The sequence below is a fragment of the Teleopsis dalmanni genome, chromosome 1 (assembly GCF_002237135.1).
Source record: "Teleopsis dalmanni isolate 2A chromosome 1, ASM223713v2, whole genome shotgun sequence".
In the NCBI taxonomy this organism is placed as follows: domain Eukaryota; kingdom Metazoa; phylum Arthropoda; class Insecta; order Diptera; family Diopsidae; genus Teleopsis; species Teleopsis dalmanni.
The window spans coordinates 75824870-75849106 of NC_051846.1; the positions used below are offsets into that span (position 1 = coordinate 75824870).

Genomic DNA, 24237 nt, shown 5'->3' on the forward strand with positions numbered 1-24237 from the left:
TAAATGTGATAATTTTTTGTCATAAAAACTTATAATAGGTGAAATAAGGGGGATGATGTACTGCTGATGTACTGCGTTGACAGATAAGGTACCTTTTTATGCAGAGTCACATATACCTATATGTAAATTAATAATAGATTAATTTGCATATAAATACTGTTAAATTTTATTCAAAAGTTGAATAATATAAAAATTAAGTAACACGGGAGGGGGAGACTCTTGTAAAAAAGTATTTTTGAAAAGTCCGGATAATTACTCATTTATAATTTATAAAAAATTATAAATGTATAAATATATACAAACTTATTTAAATATATATCTATTTTTTTTTTTACTTTGCATTCGCTTCTTATTACCTCATATATTTAATAAATACAATATATTAAACAATTTAATTTTTTTTATTTTATTTTTACATTTGTTGTTATATTTAAATTGAAATATATATAAATTTTAATATAATCTCTTACATAAATTATAAATAACAATAATATTTTATTTATATATAAATTTTAATTTATCACATTTAAATTAACTTTTCATTATTTATGGTTTACTTTTCCTTCCGATATTTTAAATAGAAATTTATTGCCAAAAATCTTAAATAAGATAGAAACCATCAGATAACTTTTATACATATACCATTTATTATTTATACATACAATTCAATTTTCACCCAAGTTCTAATTTTTATTACAAAGCTGGCCGAACACAAGTACTGCAGACGTGAACAGAAGGCCCTCGTAAAATATCTTAATTTATGTTAAATATTGAAAATTGATTACTTATTTGTACATTTATTATCGTTTCATGTAGATAATTTTATGTCCGTAGTTTCTGTTGGTAGTAAATTGCAGTATACAGAAACCAAAATTTGGTAAAGTTTTTATGTAAAAACATTTATTAACATATATGGTATTTACTAGGGTACACATACTATAAAAGCAGGTAGTTATACCATCGTACGCACAGTTCTACTTACATTGGGGCAGGCCGACCCGGCCCGTCCATAAGCACTAGTAATTTATATGTGGTTAACCAGAGCAAACCAAACGAAGTCATAAAAATAAATTTTACTGAACGGAAATATTTCATATTTTATTATTTTTAATTTTATTAAATTTTCTTATTGTGTATATTTGTGCAGATATAAAAGAAGAAAAATATTGTGTTAAAAATCCGTAGTAATTTTACATAAATTGTTAGGTTTTTTTTAATTGAAAATCGTATTTTTTAAATAAAATAAATTTAATAAAATCTTTTTATTAACTTTAAAAATTGTAAAATATAATGGTTTATACTATTTTTGTACAAAACCTCAATATCAATCTTTCAAAGTGGGATGTAATGAAAGAAGTGGAATATACTAAACTTCTCTTTTCTAAGTGCAAATTAATTTATGACATTTGGTACTATATAACATATTCAACTATTATCATCTATTTGTCGCCTTACTCTATTTAGATTTAATTCTAAACTGCTGCAGTAGCTTACTTGCATTATCTATAGATATGTGGGTTCCCCACTTTTGCAATATAATTTATGTTATTATTGTTTAATAATGTCTATATTAGCGTAGTGTACAATTGCTAAATTATATATTGTTAACACATTGTTTTTTATAAAATAGAATAATGGTTAAGTTAAAATGTTACTTAATGTTCTCATCCTCCAAAGGCAAATAGCCCGCCAGATATGAACTTTCTTCGAAAATTGTTCAATTCCAATGGTAGAGACTTATTAATCGACAGTATTTTTGTTATTGGAGTCTTTACTTTTCCCTCTATATCATTGAAACATTCATTTTAGTTTCTGGTCAAATCACGCATTCGTATTTTTTATTAGGTTTGGTAATTTATCTCAAATTTTGGATGTATCGAAAATCTTTTTTGCAGACCATTTTTTACTACCTGTATAGTAATACATCATTCACTATAGAATTAGTAGGTCTATTATTATTATTATTGCTATGTTGAGGCTAGTTGAGGCAGTGCACCTGAGCACTATTACTCTATATTAACTGCGAGGTTTCTTCAAAATCCCTCTTTGCGCCTTGACTGGATTATTATTATTAGGTCTATACACGAAAAATGTTCTTCAATACGGGGCATGAGGAGCAGTAAAATCGAACATATTATTTGACAGTGTAGTTTCTTTTCGATACATGCGTTATTAAATATATATTTATTAATATTATTTGTTATTCATAATTGGACAGCATTTGAACATTCTATCATTTCTCTAATATTTGTTTGGACAGGTTATTAGCACATACTGCTTTTAGTTAATTAAGACTGTTGATTAATCACAGCTTTTTTAAAGAAAATTTATTTTTACAGAAATTATTGTGATAAAAAATCCGTTTCTTCTATATATTACTATATTTTATCTTATTAATATATCTCCTACATGTATACTTCAATATCAATTACTTTTTTAAATTCTACTAAAAGCTATGAGATTTCCAGTAGGGCACAATTTTAATAAAATTACTACTACGTTTGTAATTGTGTTATTTTTCTAGAGAAACAATTCAAAAGGAATACTTCATTATTACAAAAAATGTGTCACAAACTACAACCGAACAAAGAAATCAATTTTGTTGGCTTTATCTGTTTCATATGATATATTTTAAAAAGGATGGCTACTATTTTCACAGGTTACAAAGGATGTAAAGTCATACAAAAAGCAAACGACGACTTGCCCCTTTGCATATTGTAAATAAAATATTTTCATGTGCACACTATCAAAACCAGATATGAAAAGTTAGATAGATACAGGTTACATTGATGTTGAGTAAATTTATTTCATGGCAGCGCCTGCTGGTGTTATGGATTCCTTCCAGTTTTATTTTAATTACATATGCATTTGGGATGTCCTGTATACATACATACAGCGAAATTACATACAATTTTAAACTTATATTCATATATATTTGTGGTAGCATGTATGTGTGTATGTGACTGACAGTTTTTATATATACATCAGGGTTTGCTCAGATTCCATATTGCAAAATTGATGATGCAGCGAAAGAATTGTTTAAATATTAATTTTACTACCATGTCAAATAAAAAAAACATTGTTCTTTTTTTTCCGACATATTTCGTCAATATTAAATTTTTTTATAAATATTTAATAACAATTTTTTTTAATCCTTTTAATTTCAGCACATGGTGCAAGCCGGTGTTGCGCCATATCCTGGTGCACCGACTGGATATCCACCCGCAGCAGCGCAAGTAGGAGCCACTGCTGCAGATAGCTTACCAATAGCCGTAACTGTCAAAGCAGAACCAGTAGCACAGATGAAAGCAGATGTTGGAGTTGCATCCGGCGCTGCTACCACAGCAGCAGCAGCAGCTGCAGCCGCTCAAATGTACATGCAACAAAAGAAGGTAAATTTTGCATAGGCCTACAATTTTCATAGTTAATAAATAATAATGGCTGTGTATCTAATGGTGTAGGTAAAACAATTAGTATACGCATCATAAAAGTATATAGTATGTATATGTATTATGGAACATTATTTCGTACATGTACTTATATCATATTGCACTATTTTTAATGGCATGTGTGTGTGTGTTTGAACACATTTGTTTATACGTATATGTGTATATAAAAATTATAATTCTTAGTTTTAACCACCAACCTTCATAATCTATTAGCATTATATTTACATATATATATATATACCTCATTACAAAATTTTTTTTTTATGCGATTTATTGTATAACTAAAAACATTTCAAACCTTTAATTTTCACATAATTATTTATTTAATGCATTTTAATATTTATTAAACTATTTAACATATAATTAAATAATGGCTTATTTATTTTTATAACGATTTTTCACTTTGCATAATTTTATCAATTATGTCCAGGGGTTATTTTTGTAGTATTTATTGCAAAATTGTAAATAAATTAATTTATTATATATTTATTTAAAATATTTATAAAAATTTTGATACTTTCAATCATGAGTACTGAAATTAATAAATTAAATTTCTTAATTTATATTAGAAAATACATTTTTTTGTAAGATAAATAGAGGGGATGAGTCACAAAGGTTTCTTCAATACTTAATTCACTCAAAACGTGCATGTCTTTTTTACAAACGTATGATAAATATATATATTTTTCTGTATACATATATATAATGTTTATTTTTAGTATACATATTTTAAATAATATTAAATAAATTATTAATATAGAATTTATAGAATTTTATTATATGAAATTCAGTAATCTATAGCGTACAAAATCCATATAATTAGATAAAATATAAAATCTAATATAAAAGATAAAGAATTTATAGAATTTTCTTATATGAAATTCGGTAATCTATAGCGAGTGATGTAGCGAAACTGATGTAATTAGATAAAATATAGTTTTATTATATATTTCAAAATCAGCATAATATAAAACAATAGCTTATATTAAATTCATATAAATATATTAATATAATAATGTTCATATTTTATATTAATTCATAATAATTGTATTTATAAATTTATACAAGAAATATTATATATAAAAACGACTTTTATGAATACCAACTATTAATTAAATTGTTATTGATTATGGAGCTGAGCTACTTCTTTTGTATTGAGAGAAAAAAAAATCCTTATTTTTAGGGTTAACATAGGTTAACATATGTATATTTTTACAATAAATCTACGTTTTCCAAAGTCCTTGGTCCTTTTAAGGATACTGAAATTAGTTTTGTTTTTTATATTACTCAATTTCTTATTGAATAAATAGCAGTGCTGTAAATAGGCCGACTAGGTTTCTTTCTAATTTCAATCTTGAGTATTTGTTACTCAGATTTAATCTAGATTGTTCTACTACCCATTCAGAACGTTTATTACAAGTTTCTTTTTTAGGAGGCTTTATGCATGCAGTCATCAAATGTAAAATACTTTTTGTTAAATTATTAATCGTTTCTGCTTTTGCATTGCTCAATAATTGAGATTATGGTAAGAAAAGGTAATAAAAAGATTTAAGAACTACTAAATAGTAGAAATTACTATTTATTTTTGTTACTGCTCTTAAGAACTACAATAAAGTAACTGACTTCAAAAGTTTAATAAAAAACAAGATTTAAAACGTTCGGAACCATATCATCGAATTTATCCTGTAATAATATTATTATTTGACTCCACTTCGTACTTAAATTGAAACACTGAATCAACAAAATGTCTAGACTGGATTATAGTGTTGTAGTCTAATGTCAATAAGTCTTAAAAGAAGGTAACCTTCCTTACTAATAGTATGAATTTTATTCTACCTATAAAAATATAACTGAATTTTTTTAATAATAATAATCAATCTATAATAAATGCTACTCATCGTCGTCCATTTCAAAATTTAACAAAAGATTTCAAAAAGTTTTCTTTCCGCTTATGGATGTGTAATCTGTTTGTAGTCTTAATGATTGTATAGATATTCTGTGATTTCCTGGTGTATTGATCAATGTCTTATGCTCCGCAAATAAAGTTCTGCAATTTAAAAAATCTTGCTCTCGTTTTCTTTGCTTTTTGAATATTCTAAACTATATATCTCATATAGTTATTCATGATTTCTATTAAAATTTCAATATTAATGTATTATATCTATCACAGCTGCAAGCACATTTTAATTTTTTGTTTTCAGTTTAATTTATTATGCATGCGAAGTATATCTAATTAATTGTCTTCTATCTCTCTATCGCCGAGGCCACTTATATGTAAGGTTACAAAGAGTTTAAAACGGGCAGATTTTAAATTATCTGCTTAAGACTACTATAAATTTCTAAAATGTTTCTATTTGTCAATAGAAGAGGGTTCTATTCTTCAGAAATAATTCTAACTGTAAGGGTTTTGTCTATAAATTAAACGTGTATTAGTTGTCCTATATTATGACAATATATATCTGTAAGATTAGAGTACTACAGTTTTTTACTGCTCTGAAAAATATATAATTAGATAATAGATAATATTTTTTTTAATAATATTAGATAATATTTTCAATCACTACTATATGACTACGTAGGTATCATTGGCATAATATAAAAATGCTGTTTTTATTTAGTTCTTTTCAAATTTTCAATTATAAGAACTATGTCAAAATCATATTTTTAATTTTATTTTATTAATAATTCTGTGCAATGCTAAATTCTTTGTTTTAATTTTTCAATGATTTTGGTTCTCTGGCAAAATTAGGGTAAATTCCATAATTGAACATTTTAAGTAAATAAAAAATGTTTTTATTTAAAAAGATTTGAATTTTTTGTTCTCCGTAAACTTACTACGAATGAAGAAATAACTATTTTTGTCTTAGCCGATGTCCTCTCTCTAATTCCCCTCTTTTTTTTACAAAACATTCCATTTTTTAAATATTTCTTAAAACAGTAGGAGGGTTTTTTTTAGGAGGATTTTAAGTAATATTTGTAAAATATCCTTCAAATTGATAGGACGGAAAAATATTTAAAGAATTCTCGGCATAACGTGGGATTTTTCAAATATTTCTTAAAATAGTTTATTTTCTACAAGACGATTTTAAGAAATATTTGAGGAGTCGTTCATTTGATAAGGAAAGCAAAAAATTTAGAAAAAGATGTCAAAGATTAAAATATTTATCTATTCATTCGTAGGAACTTTATTGAAACACAAAAGTCTTTTCTCTTAAAATAAAATACTTGTGCGACCCTTTAAACCTAAAATTTTGCTTTTTAAACCCTTATTGTCAGATCTATTTGTCTAAAAGAAATATTGGTGGCAAAATTGAACACAGCTATCGAAATTAACTTTAAACTCAAAAAAAGGAAAAGCCTTCTTTTTAATCACGGAATATTATTTTTAAATATATAGTTGACGAGTCATTGCTAATATATATATTTGTAGAATCTAAATTGTATCTGATATAGTTTTTTCAATTCCTTTGTATCGAATATTATATACATATATATAAATAGAGCAATAATCACTGAATATCTCTCCAAGGAAAAGTTAACAATTACATATACATATCTTTGAGATTATATATATGTTATGATCATCTTTGTAATATAATCATTTTAGTCCGTTTAAACTATAAAACATTTTATAGTTAAATTTTAGTTTATACAAATATATAGATAGATTTATTAAAGTTAGACTAGCGTTTTTTTAAAATTTTGACTACTTTTTGGTAAATATTTTTTTCTTACTGTGATTATTGAAGAAATGAACGAAGAGTTGAATAAACAACAACAACTATGTAATATATTTTAATTTATTGCAAAAATTACTCGCATGCAAAAATGTTAGTATCACTTCAGCTAACTGGTGTCGGTTTAAAATCAAATAATTTCAAGTCATAAATATTAATTTAAAAAAAAAAAAAGCAAATAATTTTTTTTATCTAAGTTAATAGAATCAATTTGTAATCAAGAAGATATTTTCAACTAAAGTACAAAATAATTTATCATAGACAAATCTGCCAACACAAACACAATATAATGGCGCCACAAACACACATGCAGTAGCAACAGCAGCAGCGTCTACAGTTACTACCGCTCCAACAGTATTAGGCATTCCTGCGCAACAACACAATGGCGGCTTGGCCATTGCATTGACAAATGGTCTGACGAATGGCATTGAACACCAACAAAAACAGCAAGCGCAGGCACAACAACAACAACAGCAGCAGCAGCAACAGCAACAAAATGTTGTTAGCATAGTGAGTTGCTTGAGATTGCATATCATTGCAAATTACAAAAATAAAAAAATACTTTAGCAAATTACTAGTAAATACTTTTTTAACGTTCGCTACAGTTTTTGTGTCCACTAGCGCTACGCAATATTGCATCCCATTCGTAATTGCATAGTTTTAGGGTGATTTGGTATGGAATGAAATGGAATGACATTATTTTAATCTCGTTAATGTATTTTTATTTAGAAGTAGTTGTCTGAAAAATAAATTTTTATATTAAACGTGGGTTTAAAAAAAATTGAAAATAATTATATATAATTTAATTGGAAAAAAAATATTATTTTATTAATAATGAGGTTTTTTGAACAGTACGTTTTGCTTTTTTTAAATTATAATTTAAAAAATTATTACTTGTTTTAAATTAAAAAAAAATCCATATATTATTTAATCTTATTAAAATGAAATATACATTAAATTGAAAATAAATGAATTAATAAATAATGATATAAATTAATAAAAATTAATAGTTAATTTAATATTCGCGTCAATTTAGACATAATTTTTTTTTTTTTTTTTTTTGTTTTTTGATTTCTTAAAATATTTACATTTACGATTTAATAAATTCACAAAATTAATTTTTTTTTTAACGGAAATTTTATTAAACCAGAATTGTGTTTTTGAAATTATTTTTTCAAAATATTTAGCCTATAAGAGCTAAAAACCACAATACAAACCATTAGCTGGTTTGAAAAAATAATGCATTTGTTATGAGCATAATGATTACATTTCATATTTTGTTTAATTTGAACAATTTATTGATTAAACTTTAGACAGAAATCGGCATATCACCCACAGTTCGACAGCTACTTCTGAAATTTTAATTTCATTAAAAATGTTGTTGTAATGTAAAATTGTTATCGTATTTGGCTTCCAACTACCACACACTTTGTATAGCATTCTACCACATAATTATAAAATAAAAATTTAGTAATTTTTTTTCGGAAATGTTATTAAAAATAATAATTTCAAAACCATATATTTACATATATATTAACATAGTACGTATGAGCATAGAAAATTTAACTGCTGTTTAGTTTTTGCATCGATAATTGTTGGCATTACTTAATGAAAACGGTTGATTTACGGTGGCTGCAACATGTTGTGTTTTATTTTTTTTTTTACTTAAGGTTGTGGATTATACACATTTTTACGAAAATAATTTTTTTAAACTAAATATATGCTATATGCTACCTCTACGTATGTAAAATTAGTAAATACCTTAATATTTCAATTAAAATAAAAAGAAATTAATATCTACAAAATTGCATACACATATTGATGATAATATCTTAACTATACATGTATACCGTTGAGTTTATTTATATAATAATAATGATTGTAATATTATTTATCTAAAAATGTTTTCTTTCTCATCTGCATATAAGGCATGTTTGTTGCTCTTGATTTAAAAATTATATACATTTATATCAACATATATCAATTTATATAAGCCAATAAATTAGTATTTTATATGTAAATATATATATATATGACGATTGTTGGGTATGTTTCATCAACTAACTTTTTCAAACAAAAAAAAAAATAATATTTATAGCATCTTATCAGCATTGTTCTTCTACATTGCAACATAAAACAGTTATATCTTAAAATATGTATAAACCTGCCTTTTTGTTTTATCGTTTTTGTTTTATTGTTGTTTTTTTTTTTTAATCTGTTCTAAACACCTTTTTATACTGAATCTAGCATTCAACTTGTTTAATTAAGGTCCTATAATTGCCTGCGGTTTGAAATCGTAAAATCCCTATATGCAAGCCTATTGTGTATTTCTGTGCACATATGCGAATACATATGTACTCAATTAACAATTTGTTTGACTGTGGTTTTTGTACATTTATATATAAGTTACATTCCCATGATATATACATAATCTGCACACACATACACACACACACACACATTACGTACACAGAAATAAAATGGTAAATAAAAAATACACTAAATCTATTGTTATCTTTTATTAGCACGTACTCACGAATTCCTAGAGTAAATATTTTTCATTTGCCACAGGACAAAACGACAAAATGTTTTGTATTGTTTCGGTCGGTCCTTAATTTTTGTTTTTTAAGTATGGATTTTTTAAAAACAATAGAGTTGCCATATTTTTGCTTTATTTATACATTTTTTTCGTTTCTGCTGTAATTCTGCGCTTTTTCTTTTTTTTTTCTCTTTTTACTACAACAAAACGTTGATATTACAACAGTTACATCGAAGCATATATTCTCCTACAACGGATAACAGACGCTTAACGTTGTCACCTATACCACACACACAGAGTGCTAGACAAATTTGTTACATACACCATACACTTGAAAAAAAAAATAGATTTTTATTTGTATTTTCTTTACATGCAGAAAATAAAAAATCTAATACAAGCACGTTACGTTTGGTACGCTGAAAATAGTCATTAAAATTAATATATTTTGTTTGAATTTTTTCCTATTGTTTCCTTGTTTCCCGTGCGTACGTATGTTGCAACTTTGTTGTGTACTTTTGTGATCACAGTGTATTTGTATGTGTATATGAAGCATATGTACTATATTATATTTGTTTATATACTTAATATGAATTATTGTTAGTGTATGCATTTTATTGATACAATAAATTACGTATGTTATAAATATTGTATCAGTTCATATATTATATCCGTATGAATGAGTATGTTAGGCAGCAAGCATAAAATATTTATATCGAAATCCATGTTATCATTTTTTAATAAGAGTTTATTCTCCTATACATAATATATTAAAATCACTTAAGCAAATATATTTTTACTATTTTATGTGGCAGGATTAAAATCAGTTGGATGTCATCAGAATAATTAATAAATAAATTTAGTGGAATGCAAATGAAAAAATTTAATCACTAAGTTTTATAGTCACAATGGCATTGGCATTGAAAAGCTTTACATTTTTCACATTATTTTAATTAAAAAGTTCGCATTGAAATAATATCTTTTTAATAATAACTTTTTTATTTATAAGAATTCAAATCACATTTAAAATTCATTTTAATAATTATTAAATTGGTTTTTAACGTCCATTTTGACGAAAGAAACTTAATTCTTAATATAAAAAGCAGACATTTTCTTTTGTAAGCAAATCACAAAAGAACAACTGCTTATTTTAAAAAATAACATATGAAACAACAACACTGCTGGCTTATTTAGTCCAACCTTTTTGAAATCGCTTAATTAATAAACAGCTTAAATCGTATGGTTGCCAAGACTAAAAAATTCGTCTATTGTGAACGATTTTTGCAAGAACATACAAAATTTCCAGTTAACTGTTAACAAATGATTTCGTTAATTCTTCGTATTTTGTGTCTTCATTGTTTGTAACAAATACATTACTTTTTCTATTTATTATTTACTGTTGAAAGGCATGAAAATTCATATTTTACTCACAATCATGTAAAGAAAATATATTCTTACCAATAATTGCAAAGAATTATTATTTATTTTTGAAATTTTTTTACGTGTTTTGCTAATATATATAAGCCTAACAAAATTTCCAAAAATTAGTCAGCCAAAAATTTAATTTATTAATGAAATAATAAAATCTTAAAGATTATAATGTTTTATTTCACGTTCATAGTGGCGTATGAGCAACTTTCAAGATTCGAATGATTTTTTTTTTTTTTTTTTTTCAAGATTTGAATGATAATTAATCACCATATAATACTACTTCAACGTATTAGAACGAAAAATCTTTGACTTTCAGTAAACCTGCAGTTTAAGTGATCACTGAAGTGCTAATATCCCAGTGACTTATTATGCCCAAACATCACTGTAAACGCATATCAATAAGCAAACTGTGCAGAAATTGTTAGACGAAGTATAACATTTTCCAATGTATAGAAAATGTTTCTTTACTGACATATAAAAGATAGCGAAAGTAGACTTTCGATGTTTCTTAAATTCTTTTGAAAACAATAGGTAAGGTAGTTTATTTCCTGCTGACAACTTTAATGACAATAGTTATCTCCATATATAAGTGTAGATGTCGAAGTTCGCGTGAACAAGCACCTTTTTAACCTTTCCTATGATGCTCGAGCAGTTAAAGTATAGTCGTAACCAAACATTTGGGTCGAACAGAATAATATTTGAAGCACTAAAGTATAATAGATAAATGTAAAAGACATCTAGACCTCAAAAAATGTTAATATTTGATTAAAGTGTATGAAACTGTTTAAAATATGAACAAAATGCAAAATAAAAACTTTTAAAGTTATTTCGTAATATCTAGCATACATGTTATACTATATAGGTGATTTTTTTTTCAAGACGTAGAATTTTGAAATTTAAAGAAATCAAATTCTTATTAAGCAAATGAATCACATATTTGTATGTAAATGAGTAACACATGATAGTAACATTTGACTTCTAACCAATAAATATGAAATAATATTCGTTGTAGAGAAATAGAGAGGTTTCGAAAAGTAGTGAACTACAACAACAAAAAATCTCTCTTGATATTTTATTTTTATTAAACTTTTGGCGGACTATACATTTGTTATTGAAACATTTTATAAAATGAAGAAGTAAATACTTATTTGGAGATTTTGGAAAGAATAGGCAACTGTTAAATGCAAAATACATATAGCTTTCTTCATAAAAATTTAATACCTACATCTATTGGTGTTAATTTGTTAAAAAGACAGTAGTTTTAAAAACTAGAAAAATATTTTAAGAAATGGACTCATATTTTAAATTCAAATGTTAATTTGATAAAACTTAAACATTTATCAGATTCAAATAAATTAATTTATATATTTCAAATGTTATATTGTTTATAAACTACTTTATTAAATTGAATTTATATCAGTTACAAACTAAACTACTTCACTTCACTTATGCATGCAATTAGTGCTCAACTTAGATGAAATATATACATTAAAATAAACAAATGTCACAGTGATATCTAAAAGCATCTCAAAATTATGCAAATAAAAAAAAACAAAAAAGCTTGAAAACGACAAAACCAAAGAATATAAAGTCGTTTTATAATGAATTTTTGTGGGTTTTTTATATGCATTTTTAATGTTAACAAGTAGTAACTAACAGCACTATAAAGACGGAAAATTTTTTTTAGAAAAGTTCTGTGTAAACATTTACAAAGCTAAAATCTAAAACGTGTGTACATACTCTAGTACAATTATATTATTTTAGATATTAAAATTAATATCTGTATATTAACATATGTATTTCTTGTATACAATGTGTACTATATTTGTTAAAATATTATCTACGCTTTTGTTAAGTTTAGTATTCCATTGTTGAGTTTCTAAAATTTATTTAAGTGCCCTATTTGGTCTGTTCGTAGAAGTAATGCATAGAATGCTACATTTAATACCAAACGAACTGTTCAGTTACTCGTAATAAATTAACTTGATTATTATATATTCACAAAATGATAATTATCAAATATGTATATGTAAATAGAAACTATAAAAGCAATGAATAGCTCTAAATATCTACACAATACAAGTATTTCTATTTTAACATTGTCAAATAATTTGAATTTACTCAAATGTAAATCCCTAAGGAAGCAAGTGCATACAATAATAAATTCAATAATTGTTTCTTTCCATTATTTAACAGATTTGCATACAAATATAATACCATCTCTATGCAAAATTTGCATATTTCCTTACTAAACCCAAATTCCTGCTATGTCCTATTTTGTCATCACTGTCAATAAATCGTACTCTTGTTTGTGTATATTGACCCACTTTTATTAGGGTCTACATAAGTGTAAATAAATACACTTTCTTAATTGTTCTAGATACTGTAAATACATGAAAAACACTTTGTTAATTTTCGTTTGTTTTTAGAACTTCAAGCATTTAAATTTTCATTAAATATGTAAAATATTTATATGCACAAGTAAAAGTACGAAACAGTCATCTAAATGGCATAATTTTAATATTTCAAAAAAAGCAAAGTAACCACTTCAAAGTAGAAAAATTCAAGTGATATATAAGCTTAATATCAAATTACAAATTGTTTTATGTGTAACTGTATGTAATTATTTACATATTACACACAACACTGCATAATGCTCAGATACATTTACTCAAGCATATAACCAACCACCTACCACCTCCTTACTTACTATATCAGTGACAGCCGTTCATTTCTTGGCTTAATTAAGTTCTTAAAACAAAACAGTATGACAGTAATGCATATGTATTATCAGAAGATGTTGCTTCAGCTGTTGTGAGACGTTTAGCAGATAGACACTCCATTTGACGTAGTGTCCAAAAGTTTTTATATTATAACTGCACAATTTGTTGACTGAATCATAAACTTACTTCTCCACCCACAAGGGGTGGCGGGCACATAGTCACCCCTAGATATTAAGTAGGTAGGTAGTTGTTTGGTCAAGAGACTTTCGTACTTTTTGTTGACAAATTATACAAATAAGACGAACTCAACTTAAACAAACTAAAACTTGAAAACGTTATCTAAGGTAACTGAGTGATGGCAAACACATAAATAGCTTTAAGCAGAAAAATCTGAAACTTAATCTTAACTTCTTAATAAAGTTTTTATGAAACTCTAGGACTTAGTGTTGTTAATTTTAATTAAATTTTAAATTTATTAAATGGGAGGCTTAGTAAAATTTTGCTAAGGAATTTATTTTAAAATTTATTTTCGGATTAAATTTTATACATTGCTCTCCAGTTCCTTTTTTACATTTTAGAAATAACTAATTGATAATATTAGTTTGTATACAACAATTTTCTACAATGTTAATATTGTTATTAATTTCAACTGCGATTTTTAAAATTACAGAATAAATATTTAAGTCTTCCTTTCTTTCTTTTAAATCTTTCAGTATATAAAAGAACTTGCAATGAAATAGGATGTGAACGTTAATATTTTTACTCATATGCAATAGTTATTATTTATAGTCAAAATAATTTAACGCTATATAATATACAAAATCTGTGTTAAAATGGGCAAAAATCGTACCAATCATCCAATTCAACTAAGACGGAATCTGCTCAGAACTACGATATCGATGCTGACGGGCCACTGCATAATAGGGTGTCTCATGCTATGAGGCTAGGTTTACCCTAAATAACTTTTGTCGCAACTTTGAATCTAAAGATGAGTAGGAAACTAGGCCCAATCTCATGTGTCAGTGCCAATCTCTAGCTTAAAGACTTCGGGGTCCCTTTTCTTACTGACCTAATCGAATTGTCATCTTGCAAACTTAGGGACTTAGCCAAATTGATAGAATTGGCATAAGAGCATTAGTCCTACACTGACCTTTTAGTATATGTACGAATCAACGCTATTCCTGTGGTATCACAATGGACCATTATTTGAACCCAAATGAGCTATCTTGGACACATGACGCCAATCCAATCAAACCTAGCCTAATGTACAGAAAATAAAACTAAATTAATAGATATATTTTGATTAAGAGAGTAGGTAAGAGGCACTTTCATCTTCTTCCCCACAGTTGCGACAGGTATTATTAAAAGAGAGATTCAATCTTTTAGCATGGTTCCCTAGTCTGAAGTGACCTTTAAGTAAACCTACTATAAGAGAATATGGAGAATATTGGATTTCCTTTTAGTGGGAATTGACCAAGTTGCATACAGATGTCTACATATCGTTAAGTTTTTCCATGCTTTGTTGAAAAAAGTTCTCGTTACTATTTGATAAATGACGCCGATGTAACAAAATGGATCGTGCAAGAGATAAAATGCAATAGATCGGCAAACAACTCGTGTTTCATTAGCATGAAATAACAACAACAAGTTGCTGCGATTAATTAACATTAACTGAAATACCAAATAATATTTGGGACTTAAGTCTAATATAAAATCTCTTTATTTAATAAATTTACTAATATTATCTGTTATCATTATTAAAGTTCTTTGTAGTCTGTCAACAATTAGTACATTTTGTATTAAAGGTACTTGACTTTACTGCTCATATTTATTTACTCATCTACTTTATGATTTCAAAACTCTCTTTCATTTTTTAATTAATGTATACTAATTTTATAGCTGAAATAAAAAGAATTGACTTATACTTTAATTAAATGCTTAACATATACTATACTCGTATCTCAAATCTTTCTCAAATTATATGTTTGGAACAAAAAATAATTAATTTTTTCATATACACCTTTTTTGCCGGGTTGTAAGTTGACAAATGAATGCTTAGATTCTTTTATGTTTGCCAACAAAAGGAAAGCTATTTAGAAATGTTGTCAAACTTTATACGTTATTACGAATAACTTGGAACTACCAAAAGCTAATTGTGCTCATAAAATACTAAATTTATGTTTGAAGGCATTAAACACAAAACGAAGTGCTTACAAAGATAATAAAAGCATGTTGTTCCCGGTTGAATACAAAAGGCATAATAAAATCACACACATGAAGATAACAAAATTTACCTGAAAATGCACTCGCAAGCAAACAGAACGGCTACATGATGTGCAATAATAAACAAAATAACTGCTGAATTTTGCCAACATTTAGACAAAATAAACTTTAGTACTTCCGCAACATTATGCATATATATACATATATATATATATATATAGGTATGTATATAGTATAGCACATATAATCTCATAAACGCACTAAAATGAGCTTAAAATATATGTGCCCCATGTGTATGTCGTACATTCTCTATAGTACGTACATGCAAAAGTCATGCGAATGTACAAATTATATATATCTGGATTGGCGCTTTTCTTCGGCAAAACTGAATATATGAAAACTAAATGAGCCTTTAGCGCGCATTTTACACTCAATTTACTTGAATGTGTTATTATAAAATTTAAATCAACAAAAAAAAAAAAAACAACCTTTTGAAACTTTCACATTCTATGAATGTCTGTATTATTGGAATTATATGCATTTTGTGGGGGAGTGTTCACATCACATAAATTTGTGAAATATTTTAAAGTTGCTAATATAATGCCAACATACATTTTTCTATTTTTCTATTTTTCATACGCCGGTGGTGTCTTTTTGAAGATTTGACCACAAATTTTGTGAATGAATCAAAGTTGCCGCAGTTATGCGTGCTCTCTGCACATGTTTTGCATTATATTTATCTGTATAGCAACAACAAAATATTATATTTTATTTTATCTTTACTATTTTGCTGTTTTAAGTTTAAAAATTTTTAGTTGAAGCGAGATACACCATATCATCACACCACGTTGTTGATTGAGTTCGTGGAGTGAAGATAAAAAATAGATATTTAGTTGCAAAAAAGAAAAATAAATTATTTTTTAGTGTTATAACTTTAAACTTAATACTCAATTTGAACGATTCTCCAACCTCAGTATACTTATTTCAACAAAACTACAATGTATGGATCCAATAAAATGATCTCAGTTTATATCAAAAGGTAAGCAAAGCATACCTCTCCGCAGCTATAATTCCCCTTGATAAAAATCATAATCCTATAAAAAAATCAGCGTTGCCACATTGGAGAATAGATAAAATCTATTAAACATTTTTTATATCTATGCCCGGGATTACAGCTACAGCCACTGTAATGTCTTGGAGGCCATCTTTTCACTAATCTGGCAGCGTTGTCACATTGGAGAATAAATACAGAAACTACAACTACAGCCAATTTAATGTATTGGAGACCATCTCCTCACTGATCTAGCAGAGATAACGGAAATGAACTTGTTGGATTTCCTTAGCATTGTCTAGAGACTAAATGGCAAATGTTTAACGAATACTACTGAGAATATCTGCACACAAATACGAATAATTGTTATAGAACGATCATTGCCCAGCTCTAGGTATACTATCACAAATAGAAGACATAATCTTCCTAAAAATAAAATGATTTAACATGAATAATAAAAATAACAGCATTTAATGTAACGCACCTCTCCCAAACAATTTGAAACAAAATTATTCAGTGAACAATAGACTCCTCCGAGTGAAAGTGCTAATAGCCGCTTTACCACGTGCCCCCTCAACCTTCTATATTGTATTGATGTATTTTTTCATGAATTCTTCTAATTAATTTGTCCAAGAAATTACAATAGTTGTCGCGGCTTATGATTTAAGCAGTTGAAAGGTAATCTGCCAACAAAACGTTCCACTGTCTGGATACGAACTCGATTCGAATTCGAAGAGTAAAGTTGATAACAGTTCCTATTATTAGGAATTGTTATTTTGCGTCATGATCGTGGTTCTATAGCCAAAACTCATTTATTGTACATAATGGAATGACGTTCGAGATTTTGTCAACATTTTAGATTTTGTTAAAAAACTTAGATTCAAATATGATAACAAATAATATAATTCCCATTTTATACACAGCATTTTGACAGTTAACACTGCATTAAATAGTGCTAAGTGTACCTAATGAAATGTCAGGGTTTCTACTGAAGCTCTTTCTTATTAGCTCTATGTTATTTTATATTCTAGTTCTTATTCCTTTCTTTTACTGAGTGTGCCAAATTTGAACTTCAGCTCCTAGCTTTAATTATAATAAAGGATGTCCTAAACATATATCACTTTCATTTTACTTTAATTGTTTTCATAATTAATAATTTTCATTTTAAATATAAATTTTGTCATTTGATAAAAATTTGTATTAAAAAAACAACCAAAGCATTCTGAAGTAACTGAGAAAACCCCAAGTTGGATTGAAAGACTTAACAGATTTCAATTCAAATTCATCACACGCCGCAGTACAGTTGTAAAATGTTTTAAGCTCGTTTTGTGGCTTATTTATGTCCTTTTGCTTCGAGTCCTAAAATACGATTTTATGTGTTGCAAAATGCTTTATTTGTTCTGTAGCATTTTGTATTTGAATAAAAATTCTGATACTCGTATAACAACTGACATGACAATCATCTTGTCACAATATGTTGCGAATTATGTTAAATAGTGTTACAAAACGATTTGTTTAAAATTTTGTTGATTGTAAATTCAAGAAAAAAAAAAACTTTTTAATCTGAATACAATAATTATAATAGAAAAAGGTATTGTTGTTAATCTTCAAGCCATATTATTAAGTATTTTAGTATTTAATTAAATTTATCCTTAAATATAATACAAGGATTAAAAAGTTAACTTTAAAGTTATTACATACTTACTTAAGAGCACTGCCACACTAACACTCTAAATAACTCACTACATTTGGCGTCACTTAGAAAAGATGTGCGTCTAGACTATATTTAGTGATATTTGGTTTGACGTTAATTTTTATGTTTAATTGATATGGAAAGAAATACCGCTTTACAAGAAATATTTACTAACGTATACAAAGATATCATTTCTTCGTATCAGAACTACAGAGATCTCTATACAAACGCAGCTAACATCACTGAATTGGAGTGCAAATAAATACTAACTGCCCTCTACACTAAAGTAATATTTTCTTCAAGACCGCAGTAATAAAGTTCTCAACAGATCTGTGCCTAACATCTGTGGGAAGTAAACACACTTTTTTCATGCAGAAATATCGCAGTCCAATTAGGGTCAGAATATAGCCAGGTGCCAAACAACTATTAGTCACTCATAAATACATCAATTCGCAGCGTGTGTTACAATTTTATTCTACACACATTTTAATTCCTATTGATCATTGGCTACAACCCATTATGATGACCAGCGGTTATGGTCTCAATTCAAGCTACGTTCAATTAAGATCCATTCATGCCATCATCACTAGTTTAGTTTACATAAATTTTGTTCTTAAGTTTTCATATATGCTCTCACATCGTAACTTATATATTTGAACTGTAATTCCATTCCTGTTTCCTGTAATGAATATCTTTACAGGCTTTAAAAAAAACAAGCTTATTTTTGAACTCTCTCAAAAAAAAGAATAACCTGTGTTGAATCTGGTTTTAAGATCGTTTTTTTTTTAAATAAATAAAATACGTTACCATTACATGCCTGCTTGTGTACTTTGTTTGGGTGTTGAACGGCGCTTGGTCGTTGACATCGATCGATAAATGACAAGTCTATCAAATAACTGTAAAGTATCCCTTTTTGAAATAATTCTTTTCAATATCAAATTTCAAAAGTTCATAAAAAAAATCTATAAAATTGTTCTTAAATCAAGAAACATAAAAATTCTATTATCATTTGAACGTAAACTATAAAAGAAAATCATGATAAATAAAAAATCAAATAAATTACACTTGTCCATTTGGTATAATTTTTTACGTATTGAGAATGAAACCTTTTCCTATATAAATACAAGACACTAACTTGAGTAAAAACTGTAAAAAAATCATCTTAACGTATAAACAATTCAGATTAAGTACAGATGGTAAGGACAGTAATGTATCTCAACACCGATTTCTATATGCAATTTCTTAAAGGAAGTCCAACTTAGCGGCTGCCTTTCACCTATGCCCATTACACAAAAGTAATTTTTTTAATCAGTGTACACGCTTGTATACCTCTCAGCATTTCATACTGATTGTGTTAACAATAGTGGAAAGTGCAAAATAATATCTTTAACATTTTTGTTAAACATTTCTTTTTTTTATCTCATAACATCGCCCAAAATATTTTTGTATCTTTTGTTATTTTACGCTTGGTTGGTACTTCCACTTCCACATCCAAAGCAATTTAACTGCTGGTTTGCAGTTGATTCCTATATACTCGTATTTATCATTATGTATATCTTCCTTTTGAGAAACTAAGTCACTTTCATATAGCATCCAATCGATGGAAGATAAAAAAAGGACAACAAATAAGTTTTTACTTAGATCAAACTCAATTATTTTCTTAGGAAATTTCCTATTTTCAATGCTGCACACGTAGTATTTGTCCCCTTTTTTATATTCCTTTATGTATTATTTGTATGCATGTTTGTGATTTTATTTGCTCCTTTCTATTTTTATTAGATTTGTGCTCATTTACACGATTTTTGTTGTACCGGAATTTCGTTTTATGATTTTTATTACTTTTTTGTTTTTTTAAGTCTTAACTCATATATCCTTAGGAAATTATTATAATGTTTATGGGCCAGAACATAAAGAATTGTATAACTTTTATTATTATATTCTATCACTTTTTCATGCCAATTTTATTAAATTACCATATTTTATCTGATTTGGTTGGGACCACACAAGTAAGTTTCTAAAATATTTCATTTGCAAATTGGATTAACTTTCACACAGCCCAGAAAATATTTTGATTATTTTTAATTAAAATGAAAAAATGTTATCTGGTTGAATTAGTGTTGCAATATTTGTAACACAAATACATATTACCATTTCAAAACAATTATATCTACTCTATATATCTATACTCTTTTCTCACATTTAAGTACACTTTTGTTTACATTTGAAAGTACAATTTTAAGTACAAAAACTTTTGTTGCAGATCTGATTTAAAAGATTATGAGAGTAATTTTTTGTTACTCTTGTTCCATGTTTGTTATCTAATATAATATGGTATTTAAAGGTGGATTATAACAAAAATCGAGATTAAAATACTAATTTCGTTGTTTAATCTCAAATTTCCCATACAAAAATGAATTTCCTTTTGGTCGAGAGATTATTTCTCTGTGCAACGCTGTAAATGTGTTAATATCGTAGAATTTTTTACGATCTTAAAAGAATTGAGCGTGAAATCTCAAAATTGATACAAAACAAACAATAAACATTTAAAAATGCCATAGTTAAAAATAAGATAAATACTACGTTTACATTGTTAGATTAAGAGAATGAAATTAAGTTAATTTATATTTTACATAATTTACATTATACATTGGAGATTAATTTTGATGTTTCTGTAAAAAAAGCATTTAATTACAACTTAACACAAAAAAATTGTAATAAAAGCTTAATAAATAGTTTTATAACAATATTTATCAAATTTTAGTTATAATTATGTACAAAACTTTTATCAAACAAATTTAATAAACCTTCACTCACTTCGCCATTTTTAAATTTTCAGTATTATTTTGAATAGATTTTGACATTTCACTTACAATTTATCTAATATCTAATATTGCAGAGTTGCATATTTTTAAAGAGATTAAAAATTAATCTCCACCAAAACCAGATTAACTTTTGTATAAGATAACTGTGATTAAACAACTAGATTAGTACTTTTATTTCGATAATTGCTTTATCTACTTTTAATCTCACAATGTAAACGCAGTATAAGACAATAAAATTTTTAATATTTTTTAAAATTCAATTTATATCATTTAAAATAACTCCATTTTGGTTCAATGCATTGATTTATACAGTCGGAAAGCATATCGTTTGAGTGTTTTAAGTCGTACAACGAAATATTATGCGGAATCTCTACATACAACTTTAAAATGGCTTCTGCGCTCACAAAATGCTTTTCTTTCATCGACAAATATATTTTTGTGAAAAAATAAAGGTGTCGAATCAGACTATATGAAGTGATTGCTTGAGCTTTCACATTTAATGTTAGTTGCACTATTACGAACATCTAAATAGCTCTAAAAAGTTCTGGTAGCTTTAAAACATACCTTCTGATCAAAAAATAAACAAGTCGAAAAATGTTCGTCTGGCGATTTTTACCTTATGGTACCTTATATATCAACCAACATAAAGCTGTATAATGCTGAAATAGATAAATATAATATTTATTATATATTATTTATTATTTGTTTGACTTCTTCCTCGGAGCTCTTGAAAACGTATAAGGCAGTTATTTATACTGTTTACAATTTTGGTTTTAAATAATAAACAATAAGCAATAAATTAAATACTTTACAATGTATGAACAAAATACAAAAAGACAAAAAAGACATTTAAGGATCAGTAAATGTACAAATTAATTGGTGATAGGACCGGATTAGTCTGATGAATAAACTCATTGAATAACATTTATGCAACAACTATTTAACAATATTAGTGGGGGGATTACTCTTAACATTCTATTATGTAGTGTTACAATGGATCGAACCTTAGTCTTAACATTTGTAAACAAAAAAATTTGTTGTCTTTCACTAAAAAGAGAGTCTATATTTTAATTCTTCCAGGATTCGGAATAATTTCTCATATTATTAGACAAGAATCAGGAAAAAAGGAAACTTTTGGATCTTTAGGAATAATTTATGCTATATTAGCTATTGGATTATTAGGATTTATTGTATGAGCTCACTATTGTCTACAGTTAATACTCCTCGTAAGCTAACTTATTTTAAGACTTTCAAACTTTGGTGGGTTGTTTATGGCTATGGTTGGTTGTGTTGCTGCACAGCCGCAGATTGATCGTGTAATGCAGGGCTGTCAAAACCACGGTCCACGGTCCTCATGCGACCTGCGGTTATTATTTCTGCGGCCTATTATATATATTATAATATATATTACGGCTATTATCGCCTTATATTTTATTAATCTCCAGAAATATTATGAACGTATGTATTTATTTCTAACCTGGCCCCTCTAACCTATTCAGTGATTTGTATAGGCTCGCGATCTTATCTGATCTGGACAGCCCTGGTGTAATTAATAAAAGAGATTAATTCTTTGAAAGTCTATATTTGAGATACCCGCTACGATCGTTATTTCTTTGTCTTCCATTGTGGAATGCATTTATACCTATTAAACTACTTTAAACCTCAATGTATTAACTAAAATCTGTATATATAAACGGAAGTTTTTTTTTGTTTGGTGTTTTAGTTTATGGTACATTTTCTTTGGTAGTTTGACCCAAATATATTTCGAGGATATAATATATAACACACCAAACATAGATTCCAACATCCTGCATAATCAGAGTACACAAATGACCAACTTATTTGTTGTTCACCTTCCGTAAACAACGAATTTGCATGTCAAGGCAGCAATAATTATGGCAACACTAAACTACAATACACTACACTACACTACACAATGGCATAAATGGCGTTTAGCAACTGCTTACATTGCAATGCTATAACGAATACAAAAGCTAATATAATTTATACTTTTATTCGCATTTAAACTTCTTTTAAAGAACATTCCGATGCATTTTCACTCCACGCACTTAACTTCTTCATCGCAATGTTCAATAAACATGCAAATGTATGCCAGTCAACCTTTTCGTATAAAAATAGCGCAAATAAAAATAAAAAAATAAAAACAAAAAAAAATAAAATGCAAATAAGTGAAAGGCAAAAACACAATTTTCTGAATGAAAAGGCAATGCAGCAGCACCCACACCCACAGTAAAATATGCAAATAGAAAAATGGTGTAAAATAGTGAATTCCTGTGTGTGTTTGTGTTGTGCACTCGTAAGTTTTAACACGAATATTGCACGGTCTGTGTGTAAGAAGCCCTTGAGCTTGTCAACGGAAAGCGTATTTAGGTTTAAGTAGCCATTAATAGTGAAATAGCTGTGCCTGTTGTGGAAGTACGCTTAGCATGAAAACTGCTGCAGGTCAAGGACAGAGCGGACAAAACCATGCTTTTCTTCCTTATTTCTACTTTGCCGTGAAAATATGTAAGCGCTATGCAATCATTTTACAATATGCAATAAAATAAATTTA

At 27.1% G+C, this 24237-nt stretch overlaps 1 protein-coding gene across 7 annotated transcripts in view; it reads left to right on the forward strand.

The window, feature by feature from the left end:
* The first annotated feature begins 3164 nt into the window (after positions 1-3164).
* The window catches only part of LOC119673531 (sex determination protein fox-1), a 100336-nt gene continuing 79263 nt past the window's right edge, over positions 3165-24237 (forward strand). For all 7 annotated transcript variants that reach the window (XM_038084829.1, XM_038084837.1, XM_038084841.1 and 4 more), the window contains exons 1-2: positions 3165-3392; positions 7448-7696. In XM_038084829.1, coding sequence (XP_037940757.1) covers positions 3171-3392; positions 7448-7696 — 471 coding nt within the window. In that variant the 5' untranslated portion in view covers positions 3165-3170. The remainder of the gene's footprint in view (positions 3393-7447; positions 7697-24237) is intronic.